Here is a 21,350-nt window from a genome sequence, read left to right on the forward strand (position 1 = left end):
TACTTGAAGTTAACACACTCTTCTCCCTTTAAAAAGACCCCTTTTACCTTAAAAATACTCTTATTCCTTCTCATTTTTGTGTACATTTCTGATCCTCTCATGCATTTGTCATGTAGGCCTATGTGCATCTCGTGTATATACATTTTGTACAGGGTAAAATCTTTCCAACATTCCGACGAAATTTTTATGACTTTTTCGCAATTTTTTGAACCCAGAGTTAGGTACTTTTGTCTAAATACCTTTTTGAACAATCGCCAGCAAACTAGATCGCGATCAGAAGAATAATTTCAGAGAAATCGTTGATTTTATTCGTAGTTGTCAGAATATCAGCTTTCAAATTAAAACCAGAAGCTACGTCATGATTTGTTTACTGTAAGAGAGCGTATGATTGGTTAGATTTTATGAAATTTTATGAATGTTCCTCTCTGATTTTATGCCAATCGTGGCTTTTCATTGGTCGACATTCATAAATATAAAACGAAAACATTGCGTGAGCCTATTGCGACAGCCTATTGATACTATCCGTAAAATTTATTGGGATAGTAAGAATGCATTGTTGGTTCAGTGGTAGAATTCTCGCCTGCCACGCGGGAGGCCCGGGTTCGATTCCCGGACAATGCACTTACCTTTTCATCATTGATATTGTTTTTATTTTATTTTTAGCGATATCTTTCATTTCACTCTACAAGACAATTATTACAAGTTGGTCCGTCTCCGGTCATGTACCTGAGGAAATCAGTTAATGCATATGCAGGGCCGAGTGAACATTATTACCGGGGTGCTAGCTGGGTGATGGAAACATATTTTGGTTGAGCCCCCCCTCCCCCTCTTTCGGGGCCTTGACGGAGATTAAGCATGCTACGGGCAATGGGGAATTAGTTCACTGAGGTTTATCAAATATTTATTTAAAAAATCCGAAAATTGATTTGCCACTGTTTTTCCCATAAGTTAGCAAAAATTATTTACCAAATCATTGAAGAACGAAGGCTAGAAAAAGAGAAAGACAGGATAAAGTTGAAATTGGTAACAATTTTGCAGTTTCGAAGAAAGGATGCCATCAGCAGCATGCGATGCGTGCATGGCCGGTCTTTCTCATCTGTTAGTCTGTACACTATATCATATGAACTATAGGCCTATAGTATAAGAATTACTGTCGTTTCGCTACATTGCCAGTTCGCTACAAGTCGTTTCGCTACATGTGGCGGTCGTTTCGCTACATGGTAGGTCGTTTCGCTACATGGGTGGAGTCGTTTCGCTACATGATGGGTATGGTCGTTTCGCTACATGGAGGACGTTTCGCTACATGGGTGGAGTCGTTTCGCTACATGGATGTAGTTATTATTTTTACTCTATTTTACCCTACTATAATTCCCGGTGGTGACTACAAATTTACTGTAGCACAGTTTGCCGGTAAAAAAACTTATACGGTTTGATGGAGCGCAAGGGGTTCTTGTCGTCCTGGCCTGGGTTAGGCCACATAAAAAAAAGAGTTGGTGATCGTCCCCGCCCGCCCCTACGAAAAACGCCCGGCCCCATTTTTGTTAAAATCCTAAAAAAGTCTGCGTTGAAGTGCGGTTGAATGACCCCTGTGGAAAGATTCACCACCGGGAATTATAGTAGGGTAAAATAGAGTAAAAATAATGACTACATCCATGTAGCGAAACGACTCCACCCATGTAGCGAAACATCCTCCATGTAGCGAAACGACCATACCCATCATGTAGCGAAACGACTCCACCCATGTAGCGAAACGACCTACCATGTAGCGAAACGACCGCCACATGTAGCGAAACGACTTGTAGCGAACTGGCAATGTAGCGAAACAGCCTGATACCTAGTATACAGGGTGGCCCAGAATTATTTTCCCTCACACAGTGGATACATAATAGAATTCTATTGTCCAAAGGAAAATAATGCTGGGCGACCCTCACTCTATAGATACCCGCATAGGCTTACCAGAGTGATTATTGATACACTCTAACACTAGTAACAGTACACTAGCTGGACCGGTGCCATGTGCATGGTCTGAGCCAGCAAGTGTGGGCGTGTGGCCTGTGGCTGTGTCTCACTGTCAGTGATTCCAGATCTACCGGTAGTGATCTACTAAGTCACATTTATAGGCCCTAAAAAGTCACATTTCATCTTATTCATTTCAGAACGGTCAAGTCATCCGATCATGATGCAGCGTGGTCTTGCCAAGTTTCTTCAATTTGGTAGGAAAGTCAACAATTTCCCAAGAAGTCATGTCAAATTCTTCAGTCCACTCTACCTCAGTCATGCATATGGAAAACTTACAAGAACTTTCTCAACTTCAACAACAATTTTCCAGGAGGAGAATCGTTGGTTGAATGTTGATGCCACTGTGGATGAAAGGCGTAACATCCAATCAAAATACTTTAAAGAAACAGACACTGGTGGGTTGTCTGCTATGGAATATCTGAATAGTCTAGATGAAGACGACGCTAAGAGGTTAAAGGTCATTAAGTTGGAGTATGAGGTTGCTTTGGCTTCTGGTGATTTCGTCCCCGAGGTGATGACGGATGAGGACTGGCTACAGGCTTGGGATTGTAATGGTAGGACACAGAGGAGGAAGCTTTATAGGTTAGTACAGTAGAACCTCCCATTGCGGACACCTCTGCCAGGCGGACATGTCCACATTACAGACATGTTCGTTCAGTCCCGATTTTTTTCTAAGTCATTTGCTTTAACCAAAACCTCTGTAGGGCGGACACCTCTCTACTCTGAATTGCGGACACGGCCATGGTGACTTTTTGGTCCAATATAGTTGAGTTGTGCTTGTGCTCTAAATACAAAGAATAAAGCTTGATGTGTGGTAGCCCAATCAAATGCTTCTATACAACTATAAGGATGTACGCTGTCTATGTAGTATGTAGCGTGTGAACACAACCTGTATATATCAATGTTGGCAAATTAATATTGCCTCCACTAGAAATGTCATAACTTAAGGTATTACAATAAAGTAATTTCAAGTTCGCATATAAATGGTATCATAATATTTGAAGTAGTTAATATTTACAATTAAATGGAATATGTAAATTAAAATATGTAGGCTTCACGACCCCGTGTTCATACACATGAATATCCTTTTTGGACAATAATGGCATAACCTCTCATTTAAGGACACCTCTACATTACGGACACCAATGCCCAGTCCCATGGGTGTCCGCAATAGAGAGGTTGTACTGTACTTAGAACTGGAATATCGTCATACCAGTGTTGCACCCTATTGGGTTTTTGTCTGAGGTATGGAGTCCACTCTTGGCTTCTGTCCACATGTGTGGGATCTTTAACTTGCCCTGGCATGGCCACTCGAGCACAAGGAACCGCAGCTTTTAGCCCTTCCCACAGACCCTCATTGACTTATCTCATATTGAGCCTCGAACTGTTTGTGAAGAACCAGTAATTTTATTACGTCTCATCATTGGTTATTGATATCAATTGACGGTACAACAAATTGACAGATGCTCTAAAGTTAAAACTACAAAAGAATTGTGTTGTTTTTCAGATATCTTGGAAAGTGTGAAAAGATTGAACAGAAAAATAAACGATTGAAAGAGGAGCGGAGAATAAAGGAAGAGACACGGGTGAAAGAACAGCGAGTGGAGAGTGATGGTGGGTTCGTTTATGCTGGTTCTCCAAAGAACACATTGATATTACGAATAGCAGACAAACAAATGAACCAGCATCATTCAAAAAGATGTTATGAAGCCCTTCAGTTTGGTGAAAAGATTATCTTTGATATGAGCTATGATGACTTGATGCGTCCATTTGACATAACAAACACTGTTGATCAGGTTTTAGAAGCGCATGGTGTAAACAAACTCTACCGAGACCCTTTCTATGTCTATTTCTGTAACGCTAAACCAGACGGCAGGTTTGTTGAACGATTACGCAAAAGTACTCAAGGTGACTTCACGTATTACCCCTTTACTGTGACTGAGAAGAGTTACCTGGATTTATTCCCAAAAGAGAACTTGGTTTACCTGACGCCGAATGCTAAGGACTATTTAAGAGACTACGATGCAAACAAAACCTATATCATCGGAGGACTAGTTGATAAGGTGGTGACGAAGCCAGTCACAATGGCAAAGGCAAAGAGGGAGGAACTCACAATGGCCAAGTTACCCATTGACCTTCATATGAGGTGAGTGACTTTGGGTTGGTGATGATAACAAGAGTTCTGCATTGTCCTCATCAAACTTATTGAATTCAGGTTGCGAGGATTTGACTTCAGACCCATCGTTGTGTTCCTGTTTGCAAACCACAATAATATCCTCTTGTGTTGCTTATCCCTCTTTGTGGACATAATACTGTACACATGTCCACTTCCCAATTGCTTCTGGTTGGAGAAATGGTTGCAAATCGTCGCATTCTTTCATTGAGTATGTTTAACTCTTTCCTTTCCACTGCAGGTTTATTATGGGAAACAAGAGCCTCTGTTTGAACCAGATCTTTGGCATAATGTGCGAGCTGAAGAAGACGGGAAACTGGAAAGAAGCATTCAAGTATATCCCCCGACGAAAGGCCGTCTACATTGATGAGACGGAGGAATTCGAGAGGCGAACGGCCAACCTTCATATGAAGAGGCAAAAGTTGAGGGCTCGTAGAATGGGATATGATATCTGATGTATCAAAGACCCACCAATTGGACAAGTGATTTCTAAGAGACTGTTGGAATGTCATTAACTTTTGTACATGTACGTATATTGGATGTACGTGTTGTTTCAAATTGTAAAGTTCAAATGTAACGAATTAAAAAACAGAAATTTACGCTTAATTTCATCTGCCATCATGTGAAGTACGACAAATGCAAAAAATAAAGGTGGTCAATTGTATCCTACATATACGTCGTATTATTCTATATTCTGATGCAGGAACTCAACTCTACTGTTGACCTGCGCCAAAATTGCATAAGGACCCTGACGGGTTGCTATTGCATGTTCCTACCCGTGAGGAATTGTCTGTCCCCCTCCCCCCTCCCACAACGATTGCGATGAATGCTATATGTTGAATTTGATAAACACTGTCACAAGATGAAGTTGTGACTCTCCATCCGATAAGCCCTTTGAAATACTTAGGAGCTGGAGGTGGGATGACATGAATCGTAGAGTTCTATTGAGGCCCAACCAGTTGATCACATCAGTGTGTAAGATGCAGTGGCAACTTCCTTGCCAGGACACCTCCTGACATTATTGAGACCAGTACTGTCATTTCGACGAAGTGCAAGGAGATGGAAGAATGAATTTTGGAAGTTTCAACACAGAAAGAATGGAAGAAAGAATTTCGGAAATTCAGAATTTTTATTAACGTTCATTGATAGCATAAATTTCCAAAAAAGGATACAATTTTGCAACATAATAAAACAACCATATTGCCTTTCTACAACAAGATACATTGTACGCATAGCTCTGCGCCTTTAATATTTAATTTACACATATCGTTTGGTTCTGCTACAGGCTACTGCCCCCATATCTTGGAATAAAACAATGAAAAAAAGATGCTGAGGGCTACTGAAATCAACCACAGGACTTTGCCCTGCCCCTTATTCTTAAACGTAAACCCCAGTCTTCAATTTGCAATGACAGATGTGGAATTGACTGAGAGAAGAAAATCAGTGTTTCCTCCGATTTTACAATGTGAATGCATCCTATACAACATGATTGGTGTGTGAAAGCTATGCCAAGCCCTAACCTTATAAAATAATGTTTAGCTAAGAATACATGTAAAGCAGACATCATAAGTTCTACAACTACTGCGGTATGTCTCCCCAATGGACATCTTTCTCACGCTGAATAATGCAGACGTTCCTCACCAGGAACAGGAGGCAAAATATACATCCATAATGATGATTCAATCAGCTCTAAACCTTACAGATACATACATCTCTTAATCTACTTATCTGATATGTTCATGTACATGTAATACTGTTCAACTTCCCACTTTCACAATAAGATCCAAGCAGATTTCAACAGAACTTGATTTGGGGCAACTCTTGCAAAGGCAACAAGCGATGGTTAGTACATCCCTTCACCTAAGACCATGAAAGCAGACTGGCAGCAGACTGGCAGCAGACTAGTTGAATCACTCAACTTTACTAAACCCATAAGGACAAAAGGAAACCATAAACAAACGAGACAAAAGCAAATTTCAATACATTAATTACATGTATGATAAAAAGAAAGTAAGATCAAGAAGGCTGTGCCTAATGATGAGTCTCAAAAGAAAAAGAGTGCCGTGTTTAGTTTAAACTGGAGCCGTTTTGAAAAAGATTTCAGAATGATGCAAATTTTACTCATATTAAGAAATATCACATGAAACTTTATACTTTTGATACCTTCAGAAAGTACTCTGTGAGACCTTTCCAATGAATGGTCACATCATCGACAGATTTCTCAAGTCCTCGGGGATATTTCTGTGACCACATTTGGCAAGAGATGTTGTGGTCTTTCCCGTGTTTATTCCATCCTCTGTCCCTGCATTGGCCCAGCATAGCCATACTTGCCTCCAATGGCTATCACCAACTATGCATAAAGACCTACATACTTCCTATCACCTATGTGTCACATGGAAAAGTTCTGATTTAAGCAGTATAAAATTTTAAATTCCCATGAAAATATTGGATGTTGGACACGGATATGCCAATACCCAACAACTCTCGATCCTTGAATATATGTCACAGTCACTATATTCGCATTTAATCATCCTTTTTACTTCCATCATCCTCTCCTGATAAAATAGCGACTTTTTTCTGAAAAGAGGAAAAAAGAACTATAAAAAAATATAAACTTTGGGGGGCGAGGTGACGAAAGTACCAAATTGTGTTGACAAATCCAAAATTAATGATTTCTAATCTAATGGTTATAGGCAATGTATTTAGATATTTCTTAAATGATTTGAGATACAGAAAGATATGATGATTGTGTGCTGTACTGATAGTGAATGACACCCTGAACTTACCTCTAACTTATAGTGCTCATCAACTAGCCTGTCATATTCTTTATTTGTGCTCTCAGCCTGCTTACGGAGGGTTTCAAGATCCAAGTTGGAATGGAAAAGCTCTGAAAATCAAGACTAAAATTAACAACTTAAATCTAATAGGAACAAATTCTACGCCAAACTGCAGAATTGTATAGTTCACCAGTATGAATTATATTTTACCTTTTCAATAAAACTTATAGGAAACAACTTCAATTTTTTTTGTCCCTGGCACATACATGTTGCTGAAACTGACACAGCCTTCACGACCCAACTGTCCATGTGCAGAGAAATCAGAATTTTGGTTGATGGCCAGGGCTGATGAGAGAAATGGGGAAAAACCATTGAAACATTTTAATCCTGTGACTGACCTTCCTTAGATTTCTCCAGCTCCAAGCGTGTCTCGTCCAGCTCTTTCTTCAAGTCATTATTAGCTTTGGCTTGATCTGCCACAGCGGCCATTGCTGATTTCTTGCAAGTATCTTCTTTTTCCTGTACCAATAGAAGAGGTTTTAGCAATGGCTTAATCAGTCAGGTACATAAGTTATTTCTTCTGTTATTCTACGAAATAGTATCCAATCAAAAGTACTCAATGGGTCTCTAAATACTCTGTTGGTTCTGGTAAGGTCAACATCAAGAAGTTGGTTAGCCAATAAAGAAAAGATGGACTTTTCATAGAGTAGAATACACTGGAGTTTACAGTACACCTCTCAATAATTCAAATTCTTGGCAAATATTGGTCAAGACTCTAAATGATTACCTTATTATCCTTGTTATCTTTTTCTTCAATTAGCTTCTTGGCCATCTCTGAGGCGCTTGTGGCTTGTTTCAGGGAAGCCTCACTCTGGGCAGCCAACGTGGCATTGTTAGCTATCAGCACAACCAGACGCTTGATCACACTACAAAAAGACAACAAATCAGATCAACTACAAATGCAAGAGAAAAGGACAGCTGATTCATGTGAGTACAGTATTGAATTGGTAAGAGAAAGTTCAGTCAAAAAAATATAAGATTCAAAATGTAGATGTAGCACTGTCTAGATGACACAGTGGCAAGACTTACAGCCAAAGGAAGAGAGCAAATCCAGCAATGTAGAAGTTCCTCTGGGCACGGAATAGCTTCATGTGGACGACTGTTTCAGCATGTGGGGCATGAGCAAGCTCATGTGGGTCAGGCTCGACAGAATAGCGGCGTACATCACGGATAGCATCTGAAAAGTCAACGGCAAGAAATGTGTCTGTGAAAAGTTGGCACAACTGAGACATTGTTGAAAAGACATCTGCAATGAGACTCAATGAGACTGAGGAGGCTCGTCATGTCTATATTTGTTGGAAGTGTAAGAAGAACAGACAGGTTTGACAAAGACAACCCAAAGCCCTTAAGCCAAGTTAATTTACTACAGACAACGTCAGAAGCCACTATCACCTTTCATGCTCTTTGTTCAGGTTAGAGGCATGACTTGTCAGAGCTCAAAGTGTTACAAAGGAAACCTACCAAAGAGGAGTATGGTAAGCACTGCAATCAGGACATTGAAGTAGATGTTCGAGTAGGATCCAATGTTTTTGAGAAGACGCGACTTGAAAATTCTCTGCCATCTGAAATAAGAGTTACATAACACTGAACTGAAATAGATGGAACTAATACAGTTCTGAGCCGAGGAAGAAATGTAACATTTCTTGTCTTGGGAAAAGTAAGTTAGTATTTTGTGTTTTGTTGAGATCAGAATGATTTCAAAATAATTTTAAGAAACAGAGTCATCACTGCAGGTTCAATAGTTGAAAAAGGGAAGAAACACCTCAGCCAAAAGCAAGTGGTACAATAACTGGAGGTTGAGGTTTGGGATAAAAAAATCAATCGTGGTGTCTCAAGAACATGAACATTGAAAAGTGACATGGTCCAATTGGAAGTCTCGTTACGAGTCTCTTGACAGTGAGAACTTGACTGAGCAGTCAGCATCTCAACCAACCTATATGTACCTCACCAATTATCTCATTCTCAAGCAAAAAAACTGTTCCCACTTTATGATATCTAGCCACCAGTCATCTTCTCCTGTATTGCCAATGCCCCAAATGCTTCCCCTGCCCAAGTAAACTAAGTAAAAACAAAAACAAAACCACCAGAAACCAAGTCAAAGAAACATAATTAAGCAGATTACATCTGAGACATCTTTCGAGAAAAGCCTGTCCATCTGAAAAATGAACCACAAGTTGAGCTTTTAATTGTCTATCCTTTGCCTACAATTAAACACTTCAAATTGAACTTGAAAATCATGTTTGTGAGCAGAAGAGAGTGGGGAATTATCAGCAAGGCCTTGTTTGTTATCATCATCACCAATGAATGAATGATCTATTACCACCAGCCAATACAATACAATACAATGGCGGTACATATTTTAGGATTGGTGATTTGCTTACCTTGTAGGTGAGATAAACGGGAGGAGTAACAAAATCACCACACCTATTTCCACATAAAGAAATGTGGCAATGAAGGTCCACTGTATTGTCATCATCGAAAATTTAGGCTACAGCAATCTGAAGAAGAAATTGACAGGTTTGGTACAACTACAACTTGGGAGGCATTCTCAGTCACTGAGCTGTGGACCATGTAGGATCGATAACCATCCTTCTATCATTCACTCCTATTCAAATCAAGGGAATGTGATGTAACTAACTAACTATTATAACTCAGCCAACATATAGACTCAAAACGTTTGGTGGGAGAGCATTCGAGATTCTTGCTCCCCAAATGTGGAACACTTTGGACGCCACACTGCGACAAGAGACCTCATTGGCCACATTCAAAAGTTCTCTAAAGACATTTCTATTTCGAGACTATTTCGGGGTGTGATTCAAACTAGGTGGGGAGCGCCACAGAACATTGCGACAGTGATATGGGGCGCTATAGAAATGCTAATTCTATCTATCTATCTATCTAACTTCCTGAAAAACCTGCCACATATGAAGAATCTCAAAGCTACTCCCATGACGCCATCCATATGGATGAACCCATGACCCCAGCAGGACTGCTAGCCTGCTCATCTGTGTTTTCACTCTCAGTGCTGCAGTATGTACGGTCTGGTCAGTCGGTAGATTTATTCACTGGCCACTGATTGACTGAATAAAGTGTCTTCCTCTTCTTCAACTTCTGGGTCGAAACATTTTGACAAACCCCTGGCCTTACCCGCTTTACTGACACTTTGAATCAGTGGCATGCGACAGCCTGTGCACTGCTGTGTATGCACTGCAGTGTTATACACTTGCACAGGACAGTCACACTCGCCTGACTACTTCAAGTGCCAGACTACTACAAGTAGGCCTAGGCCTAGGCTACTTGGCCTTGTTTCAGTGTTTGTTGTTTGGAAAAGATTTTTAGCAAGATTTTTTAATCACTAAATATACACATTTTCTGGACACATTCGGAAACTGACATTTAGTTTTATTGGATCCTAGTACTGCAGTGAACATTGGGACATTATTCAGGTTAAGTTGAAGAAAGATTTCGTCAGAAAATCGAAGATAAATGAAGAGGAAACCCACCTGACAAGAAATTTTTTATTTTTTATTGATGACCTGACATCTCGCTTTTCCTCGCGAGATCACGATGTTGTATCAACAGGATTTTGGTCACAAAATTAAAAATTATATTCATTTGTAGCCAATTCTTTTTATCAACACATGTTTTATCAGACGTTTTTATACGATTTTTATATCATTATTGTTTATGCATATCAGTTGTTTTTGAGCCAACTTAACGGATGCTAACTTCTTTCGGATTTGACGCAACAGCAATGCCTAGCAACTGTCAATTAAGAATATGAGAAAGTTGCAGTTGCCCACTTTTTCGGGCAAATATTGACTAAAACCATCGAGGGATTGCAGATATTTGGAATCAGAAACGTTATTTGAAACACCAAGACAACTATGTCGCATAGGTACATGAATTCTCGTGCCTCTAACTTCTGCAATCTCCCCATTAAGTGATGAAAAAGTTGGAGTTTTTTGTGACTGCAGTACTTTCAGTTGTCGGATGAATGCAATGATCTAATTTCGGACAGTAAATAAGTACTTGTGATTTGTTTATATGTTGGCGACATCTGTTTCTCCTGTCATCTCCCGATATTTCAAAATTTGATAAAAAATAAATTAAAATTTTTTGGCAATCTTTTGGAATGCGTGTCCTAATCTATGCTCAACTGCAACAGAAATGATATTGATAAGGACTTCTGCTCAGCTATGAGGTCCAGCCAACCATGAATGACCGACAGTGTGAACTGTGATAGATATATATACATGGCATCACAGCAAAACCATCTTTCACGTTCGCTTCTGTACTTGCAGCACGTACAACAAGCAATGGACGGAGGCGCAGAGTGCCATCACGGACCTGCTCCAGCAGGAAATGCCACCGGAACCACCAAAGCCAGAAAAAGTAAGAAATCTACACTTTACCTATCAATGATATATCTGAGAATGAATGTTTTCTTTTGTAAACTACCTTGGTTTATGTTTCAATCATTCAGACATTGATTGTTGTCAATTGCTCAACAAATTATTTAAAAACAGAAACTTAATGACTCTGTCCAACCAGGTAATAACCACTGAAAGCATTCCTTGATTCTTCACCTTATTCTGTTATTTGCAGGATCGACTGGCAGCCTTCCAGCTTTTGGCAACAATGTACATCAAATATATCCAGATTTTCCGCCGACTTGAGCAGAGTTATGATCAGATAGTCCATCCCCAGAAGCGGCGAGTCCTCCGTCATGTCCTCGATGGGACGATGGGTCGAGTGTTGGAACTGAAAGATGAGATGGTCAAACTTGAGTTCTCAGAGTTCCACTACTTTGATGATGTTTTATCTGATTTGAAACTCACACCTGTAAGTTCAGAAAACAGGAGCTGCTTCTCTTCAACCTTACCCACTTTCTTGATAATGAAACTGCGATAAATCTGAGACTCATGGTTAAGTATAAGTGTGTCCAAGGACTATACTGTTTAACCTGCTAGAGTTTTTATGCCTTGGTACAATTGAACATTGGTTGTTGCATCAACAAACTCAAATGTAGGTTATGCTAACAATTCATGCTCAGCTTACTCAGGAACCCTTCAGATGTGCTAACCCTCTTTATATTGACTGAATCATCCTTTACTGACACTGGATTTGACAACTTGCATCTATAATATCTGTTTCACAATTCATTGAAATTCATATGGTCAGAAACTTTGCACTTTCAGAATGATGTTGAGATGCCAATTCCCAAGTACTTCATTCACGAGAGATCAAAGGCCCTCAAAGAAAGGGAGAAGTTACTCGGTCAGATTCTGGCTCGAATGGGGCCACAGGACAAAGATGCAGTAAGATATTTTATGACCATTACAAGTGGATCTTCCTGGGAGCTGGCCTGATAGGGGATATTTATGTCTGTACAATTTCTTGAGGTTATTAGCTTCAATATTTTGCTGAGTCTTATAAATATTTCTAGTTTTTGCTCAAATTGTGTAGCAAGCAGTGTTAATAATCTCCTGATTGACTTTAGGACAAAGAAGAGATGAAGATGACCTTGGAAGATGCAATCCGTCTCATTCAAGTCCATGAACGTGCACGTCAGGGTCGTCTCAGGGCAAAATTCATGCGGGAGATTCGCGTCCAGGAAGAAAGGGAGAGAAATGCTGCCAACAGGGGGGCACCTACACTTGATCCTGATGTGGCTGCTATCAGGATTCAGAAGGTTTGTGAGTTACCCACGGTGAAATGACCTGATTATTGATGTCTTTAAATTGATAGTGGTCATGAAAGTGTTTTGAAATGTTCTGTCATTGCTGATAAGGTAGCATCAAGTATAAACTGCTGAAGTACCCTTGATTGCAAGATTGGATTGATTTGTAGAGCCGTGATTTACTTGATGACTTGTTAATTGTGCGTCATACATACAATTGTATTGCTAACAAGTAAAGTTCACTAGCATAGCTTCTAACATCCTGGTAACAAAGATGGTGATATAAGGTAGAGTTGGTAACTGTATTGTAACACTGGCGATAGCAATATTTCGTGTGTGGTAGCTTTTGCACTAATCATCCTCCAGTTGCCCTCCACCCTGCTCATTTTCCCTTCACCTTGCTGACGGCTTTTGCAGGTTTGGAAAGGGTTTGCACAGCGTAGGCGCACAAGACGTGAACGTGAAGAGGAGATGATCTTCATAGGCATGGTGGGTATGGTAACACTGATGACATGTAAAACAGCAGAATGAGCTTACTCAATAATCCCAGCTTTACTAGACGTAGAGTGTTGGGTAAGGTAACCCTGAGTCCAAGCTAATGTTACTGGCCAGGTGTAAAGAGGGCGTTCTTTGTCACTTACAGGTCTGGAAAGGCTTTGATGCCCGTCGCAGCACCCGCAGGATGCGCCAGGAAGAGTTCCACTGGCTTGGAATGGTATTATTGTAGACTCCATTTCAGGTTTTTGAGATCGCTGTGTCGCTCAGGAACCCGATAGCACGCATGAAAGTCGGCACCTTATTTGTCAGTTAATGTAAAAGTACTCCAGGCTTTTCAATCCATCCAAACTCATAGTATCAGTCTTTGATCTAAACAGTTCTTGAACTGCAATTTATCACACCTATAACATATACCAAGGTGAGTATCATTCTCAAAGAACTCATGAAACTCGAAGTGAATTTACATTGTCTTGTTGTATTGTTTCAGACGCCACCTCCTGGTCCGACCAATTTGAAGAACACTCCCCAGGCTCAAGCAGTCCGTGTCGAGGGAGCAAGGCGTGTCACGCAGGAGATGCATGAGCAGGAGTATCAACAGTCGCTGGTTACCATCAAGGATAAGATCACGGAGACAGAAGGCCCAGACATGAAGGAGACTATGCAGGATCAGATCAGGCAGTGGTTCATTGAGTGCAGGTGAGAAGTGGGGTACCAGGGGTGAAAGTTTACTGTTTATGGGATGCTGTGGTCAAGCGGAAATGAAAAGTAAACGCATTACTCTGTCAGATAATAATCAGGGGCATAGTATTTGTAAAGGATTCCCGTAATTTGCTGGCAGTGGTGTTTTGCCACGAATAACAGGAAAACGAATCAGGGGGTCTTGCCTACGGCCAAGAATGTTTCGACCAAAGACAAGTTTCTTTGCATTTCCGATGAATATTTCAGTCTAAGAACACAATTTTCCTCATTACACTTACAGAGATGTCCAGGGGAAGTTCCCTGAATACCCACCTGATGATGAGGGAGGGTCGGGTGCCATCTTCAAGGAGAAAGACCCAGCGGAGGTTGAAGCTGAACTCCGAGAAAAGGTACAGTTTTAAAGTCATTGTCTTCACTGTTGTGGTGTTACTTGAAAGAAGGATGATGTTAATATGAATTTGTCAGGGACATGTAGTTAGTATACATGAAGCTTTGGCTGAAAGATGATAGAATACAACTCTGCTACTGATCTTCATGCAGTTGGAAGCCATGATTCAGGAGTTTTTCTCAGTGAAAAATCGCAGTCAATGATTCTTTAATATTATCAGTGATTGTTGTTGGTCAAGCACAGATTGTCTCCAAATCTCCTTTGAATGTTGTAACATTTGGATGGATTCTTCCTTTCAGAGGGGAAACAGAGAAAGATCATTATATCATACGGTGACTGTAAGGAATTGATACTCTTTCTTTGATATTGTGTCACAATGCATGGTTTTCAGGGAAACAGGTTCAAGTTTATGATCTTGCATGTGTTCAGTCACCACTGCATGTCTTTCACTTTAGGGAATGCTCTGTCAATGCTGAGGACAGACAAACACCCATCCTGCCCAGAATCTATACTTCAGATTGGTGTGTTATGAGACCAGCAAATACCACCACTGAGACTGCACTATTTAGATGTCCATGTAGCAATTGAATTTCCAGTCAGCTCACATCACAGGTCCACCAACAATCTCACTTCACTTTATTTCCAATCTGTTGCCAATTGAGGTGTATCTTGATTGTATTGCTCAGTTTCAAAGCAAGGTTAAAAACACATGTCACCTCTGAAGCTCTGAAGCTAGGAAATCCTCCATATTTGATTACATGAGGTTAACATCATTACAATGCAAATTTGAGACATTTTTCATTGGGCAGACTTATACATGTAATCTTTAATACTTGTTCATAAACGTATGGAGGCCTACTTAGCATTGTACAATATCTTTGGCTCATGATAATTTCTTGCCATTCTAATTCTTGCTAGTTTTCTGACTCGGATTCCTCAGTTGAGGTAAGCCCTTCATCATCCCACATCAGCATGTTCAATGACTCTTACAATCATTTTCTTCCTTCAAGGGAAACTGAGGGGTCGTCATTGACAGCAGACAAAAGGAACAGCTTCAACAATGGCAAATACCAAACTTTCCAAAACCGTTTTTGTTTCTTTTCAGTAGATAAGGACAACGTTGGCTGAACTGACTTAGTATTCCCCAATTTGGTGTATTGAGGTACAATATTTGAAGTTTGTCCAATGGATTTTCTTGTTGTATTGCAGGAAGAAGGGAAGGACAAAAAGGGCAAAGGGAAGGGCAAGAAAGAGAAGAAGGGCAAAAAGGATAAAAAGGACAAAAAGGGAAAGAAAGGGAAGAAGGGCAAGGGAGGTGATGATGATGATGAGGAAGAGGGGTGGAAGATGGCACCATCAAACTTTGTACCCTGTGTCAATGAGGGGACGGATACATTCAAGAGTGAGTTGAGCTTGGTAATGACGTGGTGGTGGGCAGTAGTCCCCCTCTCCCTCCCCCTTTGAGCTGGTTATCGGAGTCTCGTGGACTTCATGAAAGAACTACGCCATCGCCATCTTCAGGGCAAGAAACTGAAAAGAAGAACCCGGCAAGTCTTTTCAGTTCCTACCTTGCCCTGAAGATGGCGATGACGTAGTTCTTTCATGAAGTCATTTGAAGGTCTGAACTACGCCATCGCCATCTTCAGGGCACGGTAGGAACTGAAAAGACTGTTTGGTCTCTTCAGTTCCTATGTTGCCCTGAAGATGGCGATGGCGTAGTTCAAAGAGGGGGATTTGGGCCACGTAGATCTACGTGGTTCGGCGCTGAAGGTGTTAAGAACACGAGAAGAGGTCGAGATTGAGCAGGGCCAGGCCTGCTATATGAAGGTGGTCGTGATTTGGATTAGATTGAAAACCACTTATAATGTTTTGATTATTTCAAGGTGTATGGCAGACGCGTGACGAGGCCGAGAACTTCAGCCAGAAGCATGATGCTGAACTGATCAAGGAAGAGAAGAGAGTCGAGGTAGAATCTGAGATCAGGATTCAGGTTGATGAGCTCATGAGGCAGGAACTCAAGAACCTGAAGATGGTAGGTGTGATGCATCGAGGCAAATGAATAACTTGAGGTCTTTTCATACTTGGAGGAAGGCAAGAATACCAAAGGTGTGACACCAGACTGGGTTCAGAAGTGTTGAAGGTGTAGGATACTTTCATATGTCATTGTTTAATCTTTGATGTGTATTCATTTACTAGGCCGTTGACCGGGACAAGGGCAAGAAAGGCAAAGGGAAGAAGTCTGGAAAGAAGAAAAAGAAGAAGGGCAAGAAGAGTGGCAAGAAAGGCAAGAAGGGCAAGAAAGAGAAGGACTTGACGCCAGACAGGTGAGGAACATTATACCTCAATTATAAATTACCCTTCTCCGTCTGTTTTATCGGTGACCATAAGTCATTCTAGTTTTCGGCATTCTGTGGCACATTTTCTTTGATTGCTTCATCTTCTACTTCATAGAGCCTTCCTGTACTATCTTCAGTTCTGTAGTGGAGATGAAGTTGCTTGTCATTTTAATGAAATATGTGGCAACTTCTTTCAGGACTATTGAGGAGCTCTATGAAGAGCTGGTGACCGAGGGCGTCATTATCCGCTGTCCCAAGACCCAGCTGACAGACTACGAGGGAGAATACAGCTACCTTGGCACAACCCTCCGTCAGGCCAACATTGAGCCCATGCCGTCACTCAGTGATGTTCGCAGGCTGGTCGCAGAGTATGGTATACTTCCAGTCGGTAAGTGTTTTAAATTGTAATTGGTTCTGTGAGGGCAGTCGGAACAATAGCCTGCATGCTGGTTTTTCTATGGATTCTGAGCAGCTTTCAAACAATTCTCATCAGAAAATACACCTCTTGCTTGGTTAGTCTGTTGTATCAAATGTATTTTGTGTGTTATATCATGCTCTGTTGAAATAATCTTGAGCAATGAGCTCTAAATGCATTGCCTGTAGGTCCAATGATGAAATTGGCCTAGCCAGGGCCTGAACCAGTGAACCAGTTCCCAGTGAATAAAGGTTAGTCTTCAACTTGTAATCTTTTCCTTCAGGTTCTCCTGCTGTCCATGAGAAGGCGCCACTGGTGAAGTCGCTGCTGCTGGCTGGTCCAAGAGGGACGGGTAAAAAGATGTTGGTGCATGCGATATGTACAGAAACAGGGGCGAATCTCTTTGACTTGACTGCTACCAACTTGGCTGGAAAATACCCAGGAAAGGATGGCCTAAAAATGCTTTTACATCTTATTTTCAAGGCAAGTACTGTTCATGTGTCTCCGAGTTGTCAGTTTTCACTTCAACAATTGGGTATCATGGTTGGACCTTAATTTGTTTTTTGCCACATCCAAAATCAAACATGATTGAATGTTCATTTTCAACCCTTTTCTCTCCACAGGTGGGACGTGCCCTCCAGCCATCAGTGTTTTACATCGGAGAGTGTGAGAAGATGTTTAAGAAAAAAATACCCAAGACAGACTTGGTAAGTGTTTGTAATGGCCAACATTCCGATACAATTGCTCATGACGATGATGAAGTTTTTTACAGTAAAAGAATATTCACCTCATTTGGTTTTGCGGTCCACTTTTTAGGTTGACAAATTTGGCCGAAAAATGAAGAAGGTAATAATTGAAAGAATGACATTTGATTATGTTGTGATAAGAACACTTTTATTGCAAAATTTCCGAATGTAGTGGCGTGTCTATTGTCTCACTGATTAGATTTCTTCAGTTTGTTGTCTGGGATATTATTTGTTTTCAATCATTTATTTGTGTGTGTGGAATAACTCCCAAAAAACAAACAATTTCTTTTCTGATGCATGAAGTTAGCATTTGTGAGTAGTCGAGACAGGCCTCAGGTCACTCTGAGACCAGAGTAGATTGGTGTACTAACAAGTTTTCATTGTATAGCTATGGTCAGTTCGAGCAAGATTTTCTTATTTTTTTAGTCGGAGCCTAAACGATTGAAAAAAGATTTACCAAAATTGATGAAAAATGTGAAAGGGGAGGATCGGTTGCTATTGGTTGGGACATCCAGAGCCCCTTTTGATGCCGAGATGAAGCCGTTTGCAGCTTTATATCAAAAGATCGTGCTTATTCCTCGTCCTGATTATGCATCAAGGCACTGTAAGTATTCTGTGTTGTGTTTCTTCATCGGCTGTTTGGGACAATGGCACCTATTTCATGTCAGAAGCCTTGAGACGATTGCACCAGAAGCCTTTGGACAATTTGAAAACCTTTGTCATGTCTCAGGGTTGGCACGCCCGTTCGCATTTTCACCACTTGCGAATGCTGCACACCAGTGGCGAATGTAAAACAATGTCTGGATAAAAAATTTGGGAATTCAATTTGAATTGCCATGATTTTGCAAGAGAGAGTGATAGTGTTGTGCGAAAATTGATCAAAGTCTATCAAAAGATCCACTTGTACACCAAATGCACCAAGGAACGATCGTTAGTCAGTCAAACTTCCATCTTATTTGCGGGCGGCCGCGCTATCACACGTGGTTGCTATCGTCTGCATTGTAGTTCTACCCGTTGCCGCTACAGTGGTGGCGCTGCTGGTCGCCTTACGCATACATTAGCTCGCTTCGTTGCCATGGAGTCTCCGGTCACGTGTTCCTCTAATCGTTCGTTGATTTGCTAGTCTCAGTACTGGTGGGCTGCCATTCTCGCACATGTTACTGTGGGTTGGGTCGGCCCCAAGATGGACAAACGATCGGCAATGGCTAGAGCTGACTCAATATGGTTAAAAGTGACAGCCACTTGGCTAAAAAGTGGCTAGGAGGAAAATATTCATCGAGCCAACCCTGTGTCTGAAGCGTTGAGACAATGGCACAACCTTTGTCATTCCCTTGTATATTTCCATAAATGTCTTGAATCTTATTCTTAAAATCTGTCACTTCATTTTCAGTGATATGGCGCAAGATAATAATAAGGCACAATGGCATCATCACTAATACCCTCGACATAAGTTCGCTGGCTAAGATCACTGATGGCTACACCATGGGACATATGGAGACAGCAAGCACACAGGTCCTGACTGATCGAAGGGTTGCTCAGATGGGAAAGAAACCCCTACAGTCGGTTGAATTTATTGCTCCGCTTGCCAGGATCGACCCAGTTTATAAAGAAGAGGAGGAGGCCTTTAAGGTAAGGGTACCACCTCTGAACAGCTGTGCACTTGAGCTCGGGTGCGAATAGGTTTTGGAATACATGTACTTTGCCTCGGAAGAGAAAGTCTCTGTTTCATAGCAAGGACCCATTTAGGCTGCTATTTCAGACCTTCTGACTGGAAAACAGGTTGTCTTTGTGTAACACATCCATCTGCTAAATAATATAACAGCTATACATTGTACCATTTCCAGTAAAAGCCTCTTTTGTCCCAAGTCAGAGTTTATCTGTCCCATTTTCAGAACTGGTATGGCAAGACTCCTCTTGGAAAGAAACGTGCCAAGGCAGCCCAAGGTGATGATGACGACGGAGGTGGAAAGGGCAAAAAAGGAAAGAAGGGCAAAAAGGGCAAGAAGGGCAAGAAGGGCAAGAAAGGGAAGAAGAAGAAGTAAACAAAACAGGATGTTACATCTGATCTGCTGCTATGCATGGTTTTTCAGCTTTGAGCAATAAACTATAAACAATTTTACTTACAATTGTCTGCGACTTTCAGCGATTTTCAAACTTTGGGTTGAAACTGCTGATAACTGACTATCTGTGTTTATCTTGGTCTTTTCTACCTGTATGGTTCATCTATAGGCCTACATGTATGCTGATGATACTGATATAGACTGATGCTGATATGACCAGGTCTCCAAGATGCCAATGTGGCATTTTCTTCTTGTCATATTTTTAAACTGCTGTTCTAATAATCCTACTGTTGTATCTTGAAATGTTTATACCAATGGCAATGCTGGCACTTTCTAATACTTCCTTCATGCTGACCATTTCTTATACATTGTTTGAAATCCGTCCAGATTATTTTGGTGAAGTATAGCGTTATTGGTTGGTTGTGGCATAACATAGTATACTGGTACATAATTCTATGTTAGCTTTTTAGTGATAGCCCGTCCTTGGAGAGTGGACCATTTTCCCTATAGAGTTCACCTCTTGTGCCAGTTGCTGATTTTTATTTCAAGGTTGCTTAGAACTGAGAACTACTTCTGAAATAACCACAACTTCACATTCTTCCAACATGCATGTGATATAATCCGTCCAATCTACTGATGCTTGTACACCATTGTATTAACTGCTGTAATCATCAATTGTTAAAACTTTTGATCTGACACATGCATTGTATGGCATGGCAGACGTTTTACGGTCACAATCCTGCTAAACAATAAATATATAGTGTTCAACAATTATTCTTTTTTGATTTGTGTACAACACAAACCATTTCCCGGCTGTTCGACCAATTAGAACACCAGCTGAACATCACATGGTTGATGAGTGGGCGTTTGATATCAATTTGTGTTGATGACAGCGAGGACCCGTTTCATTGAGTAAGGTTGGAAACGCAGCCTGTGCACTGAATTATTCAGGAAGAAATGTATAATATTTGGGGTTTTCCGTGATTGTCCGGCCCAATTGGCAATATTGCCATTTGGGATGGTGAACAGAGCTAGGAGCAAATGCGACCCTTATGATTTATTTAAAGAAATAAAATGCCCGATTTAACATCCTGCAGAATCGGGCGTTTCCAGTGATATACGACACAAATGGGTTGTCCTCAAGCAATCACTTTGGAAACGCATTTTAAAATAAATGTTACGTCCTGTTAATGGGGCACATCATCATCGCGTACATCCGGGAAAAACTACCTAACGAGACCTTAAAGGTGAATCAAAACGATATTTTGAACGGATAGGTCAGGAAAATCTGTCGATCTTTCGACCTTAGAGGGCGCCACTGTCAGTAACTTCTGTTAAAGGGGAGTCTGCCGCTTTTGTTAAAGGTGAAATTTGTCGATATTTCAAGTCGTGAAGTCGTTTTAGATACTGCCCATGTACTCGGCGCCGCGGATTCCTATCTATTGAGAGGACGAAACGCCGTCTAATAAAGTGTCGTTCCATGGGCCAATCAAATT

The 21,350-nt window shown here is 40.9% G+C and overlaps 3 protein-coding genes and 1 non-coding gene across 8 annotated transcripts; 3 read left to right on the forward strand and 1 right to left on the reverse strand.

The window, feature by feature from the left end:
- The first annotated feature begins 550 nt into the window (after nt 1-550).
- On the forward strand, nt 551-621 carry Trnag-gcc (transfer RNA glycine (anticodon GCC)). The gene has a single exon. It is a non-coding gene; the product is annotated as a tRNA-Gly (tRNA).
- Nucleotides 622-676: 55 nt separating this feature from the next.
- LOC135491672 (tRNA methyltransferase 10 homolog C-like) lies at nt 677-4,861 on the forward strand. Of its 3 annotated transcripts, none has more exons than XM_064777656.1 (4): nt 677-888; nt 2,157-2,601; nt 3,527-4,165; nt 4,434-4,861. In XM_064777656.1, the coding sequence occupies exons 2-4, from the start codon at nt 2,177-2,179 to the stop codon at nt 4,645-4,647; spliced, it is 1,278 nt and encodes a 425-aa protein (XP_064633726.1). In that variant the 5' UTR covers nt 677-888; nt 2,157-2,176; the 3' UTR covers nt 4,648-4,861. The 3 variants fall into 3 exon arrangements, with proteins under 3 accessions (XP_064633726.1, XP_064633725.1, XP_064633727.1); XM_064777655.1 differs by lacking the exon at nt 677-888 and adding an exon at nt 898-1,023; XM_064777657.1 differs by lacking the exon at nt 677-888 and adding an exon at nt 1,076-1,098.
- Nucleotides 4,862-5,302: 441 nt separating this feature from the next.
- Nucleotides 5,303-10,595, reverse strand: LOC135491674 (B-cell receptor-associated protein 31-like). Of its 2 annotated transcripts, XM_064777659.1 has the most exons (9): nt 10,533-10,595; nt 9,411-9,527; nt 9,152-9,184; nt 8,491-8,591; nt 8,059-8,206; nt 7,757-7,895; nt 7,368-7,488; nt 6,979-7,079; nt 5,303-6,769 (listed from the first exon to the last, which is right to left on the reverse strand). In XM_064777659.1, the coding sequence occupies exons 2-9, from the start codon at nt 9,503-9,505 to the stop codon at nt 6,716-6,718; spliced, it is 792 nt and encodes a 263-aa protein (XP_064633729.1). In that variant the 5' UTR covers nt 9,506-9,527; nt 10,533-10,595; the 3' UTR covers nt 5,303-6,715. The 2 variants fall into 2 exon arrangements, with proteins under 2 accessions (XP_064633729.1, XP_064633730.1); XM_064777660.1 differs by lacking the exon at nt 9,152-9,184.
- A 190-nt stretch (nt 10,596-10,785) lies between these two features.
- Nucleotides 10,786-20,614, forward strand: LOC135491670 (dynein regulatory complex protein 11-like). 2 transcript variants are annotated; one of them, XM_064777652.1, is made up of 17 exons: nt 10,786-10,927; nt 11,334-11,424; nt 11,638-11,874; nt 12,231-12,350; nt 12,533-12,724; nt 13,130-13,201; nt 13,698-13,906; nt 14,190-14,298; nt 15,507-15,699; nt 16,181-16,329; nt 16,494-16,621; nt 16,831-17,021; nt 17,332-17,531; nt 17,672-17,755; nt 18,221-18,398; nt 19,185-19,423; nt 19,687-20,614. In XM_064777652.1, the coding sequence occupies exons 1-17, from the start codon at nt 10,917-10,919 to the stop codon at nt 19,834-19,836; spliced, it is 2,553 nt and encodes an 850-aa protein (XP_064633722.1). In that variant the 5' UTR covers nt 10,786-10,916; the 3' UTR covers nt 19,837-20,614. The 2 variants fall into 2 exon arrangements, with proteins under 2 accessions (XP_064633722.1, XP_064633721.1); XM_064777651.1 differs by lacking the exon at nt 13,130-13,201 and adding an exon at nt 13,356-13,427.
- Nucleotides 20,615-21,350: the final 736 nt, after the last annotated feature.

Source organism: Lineus longissimus, chromosome 7, assembly GCF_910592395.1.
Source record: "Lineus longissimus chromosome 7, tnLinLong1.2, whole genome shotgun sequence".
NCBI lineage: Eukaryota > Metazoa > Nemertea > Pilidiophora > Heteronemertea > Lineidae > Lineus > Lineus longissimus.

What these genes read in the sequence shown, in the direction of transcription:
- LOC135491672 (XM_064777656.1), top strand. Translation starts at nt 2,177, where the DNA reads ATGATGCAGCGTGGTCTTGCCAAGTTTCTTCAATTTGGTAGGAAAGTC. An exon ending in CAGAGGAGGAAGCTTTATAG is followed by an intron (nt 2,602 to 3,526) that starts GTTAGTACAGTA and finishes GTTGTTTTTCAG; the next exon opens with ATATCTTGGAAAGTGTGAAA. An exon ending in CCCATTGACCTTCATATGAG is followed by an intron (nt 4,166 to 4,433) that starts GTGAGTGACTTT and finishes TTTCCACTGCAG; the next exon opens with GTTTATTATGGGAAACAAGA.
- LOC135491674 (XM_064777659.1), bottom strand. Translation starts at nt 9,505, where the DNA reads ATGATGACAATACAGTGGACCTTCATTGCCACATTTCTTTATGTGGAA. An exon ending in TCTCGAAAGATGTCTCAGAT is followed by an intron (nt 8,592 to 9,151) that starts GTAATCTGCTTA and finishes CTCTTATTTCAG; the next exon opens with ATGGCAGAGAATTTTCAAGT. An exon ending in TTTGCTCTCTTCCTTTGGCT is followed by an intron (nt 7,896 to 8,058) that starts GTAAGTCTTGCC and finishes GTCTTTTTGTAG; the next exon opens with TGTGATCAAGCGTCTGGTTG.
- LOC135491670 (XM_064777652.1), top strand. An exon ending in AACCACCAAAGCCAGAAAAA is followed by an intron (nt 11,425 to 11,637) that starts GTAAGAAATCTA and finishes TGTTATTTGCAG; the next exon opens with GATCGACTGGCAGCCTTCCA. An exon ending in AACTCAAGAACCTGAAGATG is followed by an intron (nt 16,330 to 16,493) that starts GTAGGTGTGATG and finishes TTCATTTACTAG; the next exon opens with GCCGTTGACCGGGACAAGGG.